The following is a 13,695-nucleotide window of genomic DNA, read 5'->3' as shown; positions in this document are numbered from 1 at the left end:
AGGAAGTCAACCAAAACAATCTCTATGGGATGGAAATACTCTCACTGCAATTTCAACACGTGTTGTGGCTGATTTATACGTACCGTATCTAATGACAGTGAGGTTAAAATCGCATCAAAAGAAAATAAATGGTTTGAAAGGGGAGTCAAAGTAAAAAAGTAAAAGGAGAGGTTTTTTTTTTTTTTAGAAAACAGCAAAACCCTTCACTAAATTGCCATGGTGGGGTGAGGTTTAATTTGGATCGTTCTTACAACAGACATCTTAGACCGCATAGGATTTTTTATGCTGATGAGGTGATACCAGAGCAAATGGGGCAATCGGGCCAGTGTAGGCCCCATAATCAGGCAGGACAATAGAAGTAATCTATTAATTACTTAAAGTAATTACATACTTAATTTGAGGAGCAATTTAAGAATTTTGAAGAACATATTAAAAGTTAATCCCACATACTTGAAACAAGTGTGTTAGCTCACTAGCTAGCTAGCTAGCTAGCTATTAGTCATCTATTAACTAGCTAGCTAACTTGATCTATTTGAGTTTTTCCCGGTTAAACGGGGTCACCGTTGGTGACTACCCAGCTGGCTATCTATTTGCTATCTATTAGCTGTCTAACTAGCTATCTAGCTGGCTAGCTATTAGCTATCTATTGGCTAGCTAGCTAGCTTTCAATCGATTTGAGATACTTCTGGGTTGAGTGAACGCTGGCGCGTGTGGCTGCCGCTGCTCACCCACAAAAAAACGGATCATGTGACTGTAAAGTGACAGAGTTTTGAAAGGCGTTTATAAATGAAATGTATTATTATTTGTTATTAAAAATGATCATTACTGTAAAGCTAAACTTGATGTTATTGTGTATCATAAGGTACATCAACGCTATTCGTTGATGTAATTATCAGCCGGCAAGCTAGCTAGCTATCCATTTGCTGTCTATTAGCTAGCTAGTTGTCCTTCTAGCTAGCTATCTATCAGCTATCTAGCTGGCTAACTAACTATTAATTAGAAGGCTATTACTATTACTGGGAATTGCTGCTATTACTACTAATACTAGTGCAGCGTGTTCGACCGGAAACAAATTCCTTGTGTGTTCTACATACTTGGCAATAAAGATGATTTTGATTAGCTAGATGGCTAACTATTTATTAAATACCTATTAGCTAGCTAGCTAGCCTTCTATCTGAGTTATTCCAGGTTGAGTGAATACTGCTATCAAATGGCGATCTAATAGCTATCTATCTATTAGCTATCAGAAGCTATCTATTAGCTTGAAAGGTGCTTAAAAATACAATGTATTATTATTATTGTTATTATTATTATTATTATTATTATTATTATTTGCATCCGGACACACACAAAAAAAAAAACAGCCATGAAGAAATGGCTGAGCAGACAATTCCTTGAGTCAGACACAGTCATACACAAATAGTTTCCTGTGTCCCGCCTGCGAGTGGCTTGTTGACGCCAAAGAGGAAGGAAGTCCCATCGGAGCTTCCTCCTGCAGTCCGACCCAACCCTTTGACATAGCATGACACGTTATCATTAAATCTCAAACCAATATCTTACCAATAATGCCACGCAGCTCCTCACACTGGCTGATATGGGGTAGTTTTAGCATCTCCTTCCATTTCTTGCTGCGACCGTTCCTCTTCCCTCCTCCACCTGAAAGGTCAAAACACAGAAAATAAACAGTGGCTCCACTACATCAAAAATATTCCTGGTGAAAATGTGAGTGTGTTTGCTATACAGTGATACATCGGTTTACGAAGCCCTTGTCTTACGAACTTTTCAGTTTACGAACGATAAATTTATGAAATTTTTACCTTGGCATACAAACTATTTTTTGGGGTTACACACGGAGCCGCCACAATGAGTGATGTGTCGTTCGCGAACGAGCTCGTTTCCTAACAAGAAAATGGCATCCGGCTTGTTTTGGTCCTCTATTCCCCGCCCCCAGTCATCGGTTAAAGCCACGTGATTGGTCAAGAACGCAGCAGTGAGGGGAGGTGGTTTAAACATTAAAGTGACAGGCAGACGACAGAGAGAGAGTGACAAAATGGAGAGAAAACATTAAAATTTTGACTCGTTTCAACTTTGATAGTTCAACGGCAGAGTGTAGACTGCAAGGTTAAAATTCCCATCAATCAGGCTCCACAAATAACCCGCACAAGCCATCTGTACACTTGATGCAAAAAGCTATCAACCCAGCTAAATAGAACACAATTGATGAGGAACTAGGTAAAATTATGGCAGAGAAAGCACCTACCCAACCTCACAAAATATTTTTCTGTTCCGTTCATATAGCTGTTGCCCATCATTGCATGTGTGCACATGCGCGCATGCAAATTCCCGCATTGAATGCAGTCGGACGACCAATCCTTGGATACAATTGAGTGAAAAATCAATGACTGATTAAGACGTCAGAGAAGTGTTTTATGATGGATTTACAATTCAGAAAGGAAATGAGAAGCTGTCATCTAATTTTGAAGGCAGGTAGAAAAAGCAGCGGAAAAGGTGGAGGAAGGAGAATAATTAACTGTGTGTGTGTGTTTGTATGACTACTCTTGTGAGGACCACTAACATTTGATACCATACGTAGTGAGGACATTTTTGACAAGTGAGGACCTTTTGGCCTGTCCTCACAAGTTTTTCATTCTAAAGACTTCTAGAGAGCGTATATATGCAACGTTTCAGAGAGGTCCTCACAAATTCACCCAAAATGATTTTTGTGGTGTGTATTTTCATTTCACTTGGATACACACACTTTTTACTCACTGTGTGTGTTTATTGTTAGTGTGTGCGCGTGGTTTATGAGAGGAAAAAGTTCATACCATAAAAAAGTAAAATGATATTTTAACCAAATTCACTATAAGGGTGAGGACTTTGAATGTACGCATTCAGAAAATGGGCTGACATTTAGTCTTCAAATGTAACACTAGTTCTTTTCTAGACTTATCAGCAACGGTGGTCCTCATTCCTTTAGCTGGGGTTATCAGGACCTCACAAAACATTTCAAACAGGAATGTGTGTGTGTGTGTGTGTGTGTGTGTGTGTGTGTGTGTGTGTGTGTGTGTGTGTGTGTGTGTGTGTGTGTGTGTGTGTGTGTGTGTGTGTGTGTGTGTGTGTGTGGGCCCATGCCTCCACGCACGCACGTGCCTGTCAGAGCTCATTGGGCAACCCCACCCTGTTTAATGTCACTCTGACGTCAAAGCCATGTGTGCAAGCCCTTAATGCAGAACGGATGGAGAGTGTATTTATTTAACTTTGGTTCTCCCTTCCTACAGACCAGAGCGCTCCATAAACACCAACATCGGGGCAGTTGGCATCAGTCTACTGAGATCATCACGTAGGATCTCAGCGACGGGTCTGAGCATGTGCATGCAGCTGAAAAAGACCAAAGACAGCTTAAGTACCCTTACTTTAAAGGACAACCGACACCATTTTTTATGTTTCCTAACTGACATCAGAAAAACGTTTTATAGCATCTAAAATACCCAAAAGACGATATTTTTACTCAAATGCAAAACACCAATAAAAATGAGTTAAAATGTCCCAAAACTGCCACAAAATGAGCTAGGAACTGGGCAGATTCAGAAAGTCCCGCCCCTTTGTTTGTGATATCACTATTGGTCCCACACTGCCTTGCTCCAGAATCAAAACAATGGCTTCAGATTGGGAGAAGATGCTTTCTTGTTACTCATCCAGTTATGAATATGATTCAAATAGTTCTGAAGAGGAAAGCATACACGTTTGCAATCGATTAAAGAAGTCCCTACGTGTCATTTTGAGGCGTCTGGACTCCAATGTAGCGTCCCAGAAAATGCACAAGATGGCGGCCAAGCTCCGTTGGAAATAGGCTGATTTGTTCGCTGGGAATTTGTGTCACCTAGTATCAAATAGTAGTCTTGGTGCAACACACGACCATTCAACATCGCGTTATTTATGTTTTCCTTCTAATTTCGCCATCAACACGGATCAACACGAAGTTTTCAGACCAAACAAAGTACCCAAAATGCATTGTGTGGCTTTCTCGGTCAGGGTCGTTCCTTTCGTGACGTCACGTCAAGCATCGTCATCAACTCGAAAACAAGACTTCCTGAATATTCAGGAAGCACATTTCCTGCTACGTTTTAACATCAATTTTCCAAGAAAAGCATTGGTTCTCGTGTTCTGACAAATAAATGGGCGACTCCATTATGCAACAAGGTTTTACTTTCTTGTATTTCGTGTTGACAAGATCACGTCACCTAAATTACATGTCAGAACAGATACACACATTCAGGTTTAGTTATATCCTGTGCAGCACGATACATATTGATTTATATAGCGCTTTAACAACCATGGCAGATATAGCAGTACAAGTGTACAAACCACATAAAATGATCTTCGTTCCATTTTAAAAATAATCTTAAAAAAGGACGTGGAGCTAGCTAACTCTTAGCTTTCGTAATGCTGAGCACAAGATACACAAATGATGGCCAATTTGAACCCTCCTGACACATCACAGACAAATGGCTACGATCATGGTAGTAATAATAATAATAATAATAATAATACATTTCATTTTGTGGGTGAGCAGCGGCAGCCACACGCGCCAGCGGTCACTCAACCCGGAAGTAACTCAAATAGATAGAAAGATAGAATCAGAATCAGAATCATCTTTATTGCCAAGTATGTAGAACACACAAGGAATTTGTTTCCGGTAGAACACGCTAGCTAATAGCTAGCTAATAGCTAGCTAATAGCCAGATAGATAGCTATATAGATAATATATAGCTAGCTAGATAGCAAATAGATAGCTAGCAAGATAGCCAGCTCGATAGCTGGATAGCTCGATAAATATGTATGTACGTCTGTATGTACTAAGGTACGTAGGTACCTACGTAGGTACCTACGTACCTTAGTACGTACATACATACATACAGACGTACATACAGACAGACCGTCAAAGTCTTTCAAGTCACTGCGTAGTGCAGTGCCACTTTCTTCACAGCTCACTTTTATTTTGCACTGCCATGTGGTAGGAGTCACTCAACCATCTGATGAACACATGTCAACGCTGATGCTCAGCCTCAAGTCCAGAGAATCCAGACTGATCATGGCAGTATGAAGTCACTACAGTGATACCTTGGCTTACGAACTTAATTGGTTCCCAGACAGAGTGTGTAAGGTGAAAAGTGTGTCTCCCAAAAATTAATTTCCCATAGGAAACCATTAAAATGAGAATAATCCGTTCCCAGGTCCTCATAAAACATCATTTTCTAATTTCTAATTTTCTAAGCCTTAAAACTACACAAAATATACATTAATTTACGTATAATAAATGTTCTATGGTATTATAATTAAAGAAATAAACTACTATATAATAAAGTCGTTTTATTGACCTTTGTGATGGTGTTGATGGCTTGATGTGGAGTGGCCGCTTTCATCAGCATTAAACACTTGATGAGGAATGATACCTTGGAGGTGCTTTCTCTGCCATAATTTTACCTTGTTCCTCATCAATTGTGTTCTGTTTAGCTGGGTTGATAGCTGATGGCTTGTGCGGGTTATTTGTGGAGCCTGATTGATGGGATATTTTAACCTTTCAGTCTACACTCTGCCTTTGAACTATCAAAGTGAAAATCTCTCACTGTCGTCTGCCTGTATCTTTAATGTTTAAACCACCTCCCCTCACTGCTGCGTTCTTCACCAATCACATGGCTTTAACCGACGACTGGGGGCGGGGAATAGAGGACAAAAACAGTCGGCTGCCATTTTGTTGTTAGAAGAACGGGCTCGTTCGTGAAAGACACATCACTCATTGAGGCAGCTCCGTGTATGAAAAACGTTTGTATGCCAAGGTAAAATTTAACGTTCGTAAACCGAAAAGTTCGTAAGTCAAGGGGTTCGTAAACCGAGGTATCACTGTATTTACATCTTGGTGGTCGATCTGCACACTTGTGACTTTTAATCCTGTACACTGCTGCGGTTCCGGATTGAGACTATCAGCCGATATTCAAACCAAGCGACTTGGCCTCAAGGTATAGAAAAATATGATTGCAAAAGGTAAATATTAGATAACAGCCCACTCTAGTCTCACACCCTTCAATGGTGGAGCTCGAGAGGGTTTTCAGAACTCCCCCTAAAAACAAAATTTAAAATGGTAGGAAATGAGAGCGGGTCACACATAGTTTAGGGCCATTGTAATGCGAGCAGGCTCACGCACGCAGGCACAATGGAGGGAGTCTGGCCGTGATAAATGAATGGCTTATTGCTTTTCCAATGGCTCTCGCATGCAGTGTGTGATTGGCTAGAGTAGCCCCTGATAAGGAAAACATTAGCTCTGCTGCCTATTCAAAGTACAGGCCCAGTGTTTGCTTAAAGGACAACCGACACCATTTTTTTTTTTGTTTCCTAACTGACATCAGAAAAAATGTTTTATAGCATCTAAAATACCCAGGCTGATATTTTTAGTCAAATGCAAAACACCAATAAAAATGACTTAAAGGACAACCGACGCCTCCGGACAAGTTGTGTCTATAATTTGTAAAATCTCTTCAAATGACTTCTACTGAGCAGATTTTACAAAGATTCCACCGCATATTTTACGTTTTAAGACTCGCGCTGAATATTCAAATGGTACATTTTCACGGTGGCGTTAAGCCGCTTCCGTTGAGTCACTTCAGGATGTCTATTAGCTTCCCACTACCTCGATTTGCCAGCTGACTAACAGGTAAACAAAGTCAACAATCAAACTAAAGTATGAGTAATGACATTTTATTATTAATGGCAACAATCAGGGGCAGCCCGGTGGTTTAGTGGTTAGTGCATCGACCTCCCCGGTCCCACGTGGGTTTTCTCCGGGTCCTCCAGTTTCTGTGCCGCATTCCATGCATGGCAGGGTGTCTGAACACTTTACATGTGAGTGTGAGTTTGTCTCCGTGTGCCATGCGATTGGCTGGTAACCGGTTCAGGGTGTCCCCTGCCTACTGCCTACTTGAAGTAGGCAGTTCAAAGGCAGAGTGTAGACTGCAAGGTTAAAATATCCCATCAATTAAGCTCCACAACTTTAAGCGTCGTACAGGGATTCATAGTGTCATTCGTCATGGTGAGGCAGCTAGTTCTGACGATAAAGCTGCCAAAGCTTACAAGGAATCATTCCTCAAGATGGTGGAAGAAGAAAGCTACATTCCTCATCAAGTTTTTAATGCTGATGAAACCGGTCACTCCATTCCATCAAGCCATCAACGACCATCACAAAGGTCAATAAAATGACTTCATTATATAGTACAATGTATTTCTTTTATTATAATACAATAGCAGACTTATTATATACATAAAATAAGTTATATTTTGTGTGGTTGTACGGCTTAGTTCGTGGAAAATGATCTTTTGTGGGTGCCTGGGAACGGATTATTCTCATTTTAATTGATTCCTATGGGAAATTAATTTTTGGGATACACACTTTTCGCCTTACACACTCTGTCTGGGAACCAATTAAGTTCGGAAGCCAAGGTATTACTGTATCTCCGTTAATTGCAAAAGAAGAGACCCCGGAGGGAACAGCAGACAGACCAGAAATGGTAGTCGTCGTCACACATATAAGCTTAGCCCATGCAGTTTTCTTTAAATAAACACAAAGGCCACGCACACGGCGACACACGCTCACTTGCTCAGTGGAACTTATGCAGTGTTTTGTAATACTTTTATTTGGCTGAGCTTTGTCTCCCTGTTCAAGATAATATATTCCATTAAGTTTGGAAACTAACCATAGTTTGTGTCTACACGAGGAGACGTATGGGGAAGCTAGGACGATAGCATGCTTGGGAAACTACTGAACTTGAAAGAGCTGGACTAAGAACAAATCAGGAGGTTAATCATCTCTATGTTGTGTACAGTTGTGGGGTGGGGGGGGCGACTGGATGAACTCATGGGAGCACTGCCTCTCAAGGAAAGAGCCCTTCAAAATGGAACAAAAATGACATTGACACCTCAAGTACAGTGATACCTCGGTTTACGAACCCCTTGGCTTTTCGGTTTACGAACGTTACATTTATGAAAATTTTACCTTGGCATACGAACAAATAACCCGCACAAGCCATCTGTACACTTGATGCAAAAAGCTATCAACCCAGCTAAACAGAACACAATTGATGAGGAACTAGATAAAATTATCGCAGAGAAAGCACGTACAAGGGATCATTCCTCAAGATGGTGAAAGAAGAAGGTTACGTTCCTCATCAAGTGTTTAATGCTGATGAAAGCGGCCACTCCACATCAAGCCATCAACGACCATCACAAAGGTAAATAAAACGACTTTATTATACAGTACAGTTTATTTCTTTAATTATAATACTATAGCACATTTATTACACATAAAATAAGGTATATTGTGTGTTGTTTTAAGGCTTTTTTAGTAGAAAAGTATGCTTTATGGGGACCTGGGAACGTATTATTCTCATTTTAATGGTTTCCTATGGGAAATTAATTTTTGGGATACACTCTTTTCACCTTACACACTCTGTCTGGGAACCAATTAAGTTCGTAAGCCAAGGTATCACTCTATTTAAAATTACCTGATCAGCAATCAAAGATTGCAGTTTTTAGCGTACCTTTTGTCCTATTTTAGAAGATACGTATTTGGAACAGAAAAGACAAAAAGCAGAAGATCAAAATAATCCAAAATAATGCATTGCAACCATTTACCCTTTTCGGTGTGTTTTGACTAAGAGGTCCAACTGGAAGGAGCAGTCATGCTGGGACTATGTCGTCATCACCACCCGTTTCTACAGCTGCTGTTTTTGTAACGCACAGCTGAGTGTAACAAATAAACACCAGCATTGAAAAGGAATTTCGCACAACTTTGTTAACCACTAATGCAGCCAAAGTAAATTTCTGGAATTTGGTAAATGGTGAGCTTGACACCATCCCTCTGCCCAAAATTCTGTAACTTTATCTGTCTTTGTGTTTCTCGTCAAAAAGAGGAACAAAAATAGTCATGAAGATGCAATGCAGTTGATGACTTACACCTTCTTTATGCGGGTTACCGCAATTGACGCCACACAACGATTCACCGTCGCGTTATTGATGTCGTTTTCAGACGAAACAAAGTACAGTGATACCTCGGTTTATGAACCACTTGGCTTACGAACTTTTCGGTTTACGAACGTTACATTTATGAAAATTTTACCTTGGCATACGAACCATTTTTCGGGACACACACAGAGCTGCCACAATGAGCGATGTGTCGTTCACGAACTAGCCCGTTCTCCTAACAAGAAAATGGCAGCCGACTTTTTATGGGCCTCTATTCCCCGCCCCCAGTCTTCGGTTAAAGCCACATGATTGGTCAAGAACGCAGCAGTCAATGGGGGGGGGGGGGGTTAAACATTAAAGAGACAGGCATACGACAGAGAGTGAGAGTGATAAAATCGATAGAAAACAGTGATATTTGGATTCCTTTCAACTTTGATAGTTCAAACGCAGAGTGTAGACTGCAAGGTTAAAATATCCCATCAATCAGGCTCCACAAATAACCCACACAAGCCATCTGTACACTTGAGGCAAAAAGCTATCAGCCCAGCTAAACAGAACACAATTGATGAGGAACTAGATAAAATGATGGCAGAGAAAGCACCTACAGGTGATCATTCCTCAAGATGGTGAAAGAAGAAGGCTACGTTCCTCATCAAGTGTTTAATGCTGACAAACTCCATTCCATCAAGCCATCAACGACCATCACAAAGGTAAATAAAACAACTTTATTATAAAATACAGTTTATTTATTTAATTATAATACCATAGCACATTTATTATACATAAAATAAGGTATATTGTGTCTAGTTTTACGGCTTATTTAGTTGAAAATTATGTTCTATGGGGACCTGGGAACGGATTATTCTCATTTTAATAGTTTCCTATGGGAAATTAATGTTTGGAATACACACTTTTCACCTTACACACACTTTTTGGGAACCAATTAAGTTTGTAAGCCAAGGTATCACTGTACATATATTCGGTTCCTCCTCAAGTCTGTCTATATTTACTATACAGTACTCCATATCAAATTTAGCAGTTGGCATACTTCTCAATGAGGTCTGAGATGAAGACCAAAGTATAAATGCACACATAGCAATGGGGAGTGAAGATACTCAATTGCACAATGCGAGCACTTGCAATCAAATACAAGGGAGCAATTCGTCAATTATCTTCAAAGACACTGATTGGATGAGAAGGATATTAGTACAACAATAATACTGTACCGTACACTCCCTTAGCATCCCCTCCCCCCTTTAGTGCTCTGCCATCTTCTGCAAACGGATGCACCCTGGCCTGTGATGCCCCTCCTCCTCCTCTCCCACGTCGAGGTGAGACCCCAATCATCAGCCCACAGAGCACTACGCAATCTCGGGCTATCTAAAGCCCCCAGATCGTTTCAAACCTACACTTAAAGGACAACCGACACAATTTTTTTGTTTCCTAACTGACATCAGAAAAACGTTATATATCATCTAAAATAGCCAAAACACGCAGGCTGATATTTTTAGTCAAATGCAAAACACCAATAAAAATGACTTCAAGTGTCCCAAAACTGCCACAAATCAGCTCAATACCGGGGATTTTCAGAAAGTCCCGCCCCCAGCTCGTGATGTCACGCCAGGACGTCTTGCCTTACTCTAGAATCAAAACAATAGCTTCAGATTCGGAGAAGATGCTTTCTTGCTCAAAGGCAAAATGTAGATTGCAAGGTTAAACTATCCCATCAATCAGGATACATAAATAACTCACACAAGCCACTTGATGCAAAAAGCTATCGACCCAGCTAAACAGAACACAATTGATGAGGAACTAGGTAAAATTATCACAGAGAAAGCAACTGCAAGAGATCATTCCTCAAGATGGTGAAAGAAGAAGGCTACGTTCCTCATCAAATGTTTAATACTGATGAAAGCGGCCACTTCATTCTATCAAGTCATCAACGACCATCACAAAGGTAAATAAAACCATTTTATTATACAGTACAGTTTATTTCTTTCATTATAACACCATAGCACATTTATTATACATAAAATAAGGTATATTTTGTGTAGTTTTTAGAAAATTAGAAAGTAGAAAATTAGGTTTTATGGGGCCCTGGGAACGGATTATTTTCATTTTAATGATTTCCTAGGGGAAATTAATTTTTGGGATACACACTTTTCGCTTTACACTCTGTCTGGGAACCAAATAAGTTCGTAAGCCATGATATCACTGTATGTATATATATTTTTTTCATAAGCCACTGGTGCTTGTGTGGAAAAATGCACTCGGGCCGCTGCAATGCACCGATGCTGCAAACACTCCCTGCCTTGTTCACAACCCTGTCAAGCAGGCCCTAAAACCTGCCCGCTTTCATTTTGGTCTTGTTGAGGGTGACAATGGCTGCTTATATTTCAAGGCAATAATTGTTCGAACACCAATCGACTTGCGGGTATGTATTCCGAAGCATGAAGCCAACTAGGACCACATGAAGCACGAACCTGATTAGAACCGGGCTCGTTCGTCCTCCGTTTACAAGGTTCAGAAAAACAAATGACTGTCGCGCTTACCTTCTCTCGCCTTGAGGAGAACCGTGTTGGCCACGATGTTTTCAATCTCCATTGTCACAGTATGGTTCCCGTGCGATACATTTCACTCCACGAAGAGGGGGAAACGACGTCCGTTGTTTTTCTTTTTCTCCGCTCGTTGGATTCAAACGTGAGGATGGCTGCAAGGCAGCGGCACGCGCACGGGGAGGAGACCGAGGCGCACGTCCATAGTAGCTAGCTTAATGGTCCTTAATGGTGCCTTGTCCTTTCTCTCTCCGTTACATGTTTGAGAAGCTGTGGACGACGACCACAGGGGTTGTTAGCATTCACAGCCAAGCTCTCGAGAGGTTCTTCTACTCCGCTTCCCTTCCTTCCTGCTTCGATTGTCACTCCTCCCTCTCGTCGAGTTTTTCCTCCTCCCCCTCCTCTTCGCCCAACCCCACTGAACAAAGCAAAAAGAGCTCATCGATTGATTCGCTTTTGCTTCGTTGGATCGATGTCACATGGGGAACCTAATCGCTGTCAATCATTTCTTCATATACGTATATATGAATATATATTCGCACGCATACCTTGGCTCACGAACTTAATTGGTTCCCAGACAGAGTGTGTAAGGCGAAAAGTGTGTATCCCAAAAATTAATTTCACATAGGAAACCATTAAAATGAGAATAATCCGTTCCCAGGTCCCCATAAAACATAATTTTCTAATTTTCTAAGCCTTAAAACTACACAAATATACCTTATTTTATATATTGTAATGCCCCTCGGCGTGATAAAGGATGCGCACAGTCGTTGGCACAGCTGGTCAGGCTTTTATTGAGCAAACGAAGCAGTTAGCATTCATACCGGAGTTGTTGTTCCGCCACAACTCACGCCTATGCTCTCACTCAGGTTCTCTCGTGGACTACTCGTTGTCGGGTCCTTCCTTCTCACCGTAACATCATGCTCCCCCCGACTAGCCCAGCAACTCACAAGCACCGGACGTTACACTATAATAAATGTGCTATGTTATTATAATTAAAGAAATAAATTGTACTGTATAATAAAGTGGTTTTATTGACCTTTGTGATGGTCGTTGATAGCTTGATGGAATGGAGTTCGTCAGCATTAAACACTTGATGAGGAACATAGACTTCTTCTTTCACCATCTTACGAAACCGACACACAATGCATTTTGGGTACTTTTTTTCGTCTGAAAACACAGTGTTGATGGCAAAATTAGAAGGAAAACTACATAAATAACGCGATGGTGAATCGTGTATTGCAGCCAATTGAGGTAGTACAAGTTGACACAAATTCCCAGCAGACAAATCAGCCCATTTCCAATTGAGCTTGGGCGCCATCTTGTGCATTTTCTGGAATGCTACATTGGTGTCCAGACGCCTCAAAATGATAAGGAAGGACTTCTTTAATCGATTGTAAACATTTATGCTTTCCTCTTCAGAACTATTTGAATCATATTCATAACTGGATGAGTAACAAGAAAGCATCTTCTCCGAATCTGAAGCCATTGTTTTGATTCTAGAGCAAGACAAGGCGTCCTGGCGTGACGTCAATAATAAGGGGGCGGGGCCTTCTGAAACTCGCCACTACTGAGGTCATTTTGAAGTCGTTTTGGAAGACTTTAAGTCATTTTTTATTTGTGTTTTGCATTTAACTAAATATATAAGCCTGCTTGTTTTGGGTATTTTAGATGCTATAAAACGTTTTTCTGATGTCAGTAAGGAAACAAAAAATGGTGTCGGTTGTCCTTTAAAGTAGCACTTAATTTGGAATCCCTTTAGAACATATTGAGCTCATTTTCCATCCTTGTACATTTTTGCTTCCGTTGTTCTAGTGCATAAATGAATGTATGTATTTCACTATATCAAGATTGATAGGAATCCCCCAAAAAGACAACTTGATTGAAATACCCCTCAATGTCATTTCAATGCAAACGTGTCATTGAACTATCAATACTTAATGAGCTATGAACATTTTAAACACCATATAATAACCTAATTTTGATTCAATGCTACCACCTAGCGGTAATTGTGCAAACATCAAATGTGAGTTTCTCGTCACACATTCGGAGACATTGGACCTTTCTAATTGTCCTTTTTCCTTTCCGAGCCTGTCCGAACGAGAAGGAGTTAAAATACTTGTTTTGC

General features: G+C 40.6%; 1 protein-coding gene across 2 annotated transcripts in view; it reads right to left on the bottom strand.

Annotated features, from left to right (window-relative positions):
- grk4 (G protein-coupled receptor kinase 4) overlaps nucleotides 1-11,912 on the bottom strand; it is a 37,896-nt gene extending 25,984 nt beyond the window's left edge. For both annotated transcript variants that reach the window (XM_089005878.1, XM_089005877.1), the window contains exons 1-2: nucleotides 11,565-11,912; nucleotides 1,561-1,656 (exon numbers count right to left, since the gene is read on the bottom strand). In XM_089005878.1, the coding sequence (XP_088862004.1) occupies nucleotides 1,561-1,656; nucleotides 11,565-11,616 (148 nt within the window). In that variant the 5' untranslated portion in view covers nucleotides 11,617-11,912. The remainder of the gene's footprint in view (nucleotides 1-1,560; nucleotides 1,657-11,564) is intronic.
- Nucleotides 11,913-13,695: the final 1,783 nt, after the last annotated feature.

Source organism: Hippocampus bargibanti, linkage group LG10, assembly GCF_051943395.1.
Source record: "Hippocampus bargibanti isolate YZ-2025 linkage group LG10, ASM5194339v1, whole genome shotgun sequence".
Lineage (NCBI taxonomy): Eukaryota > Metazoa > Chordata > Actinopteri > Syngnathiformes > Syngnathidae > Hippocampus > Hippocampus bargibanti.
Note: the sequence above shows the minus strand (reverse complement) of the source record. Positions and strands in the feature narration are given on the sequence as shown.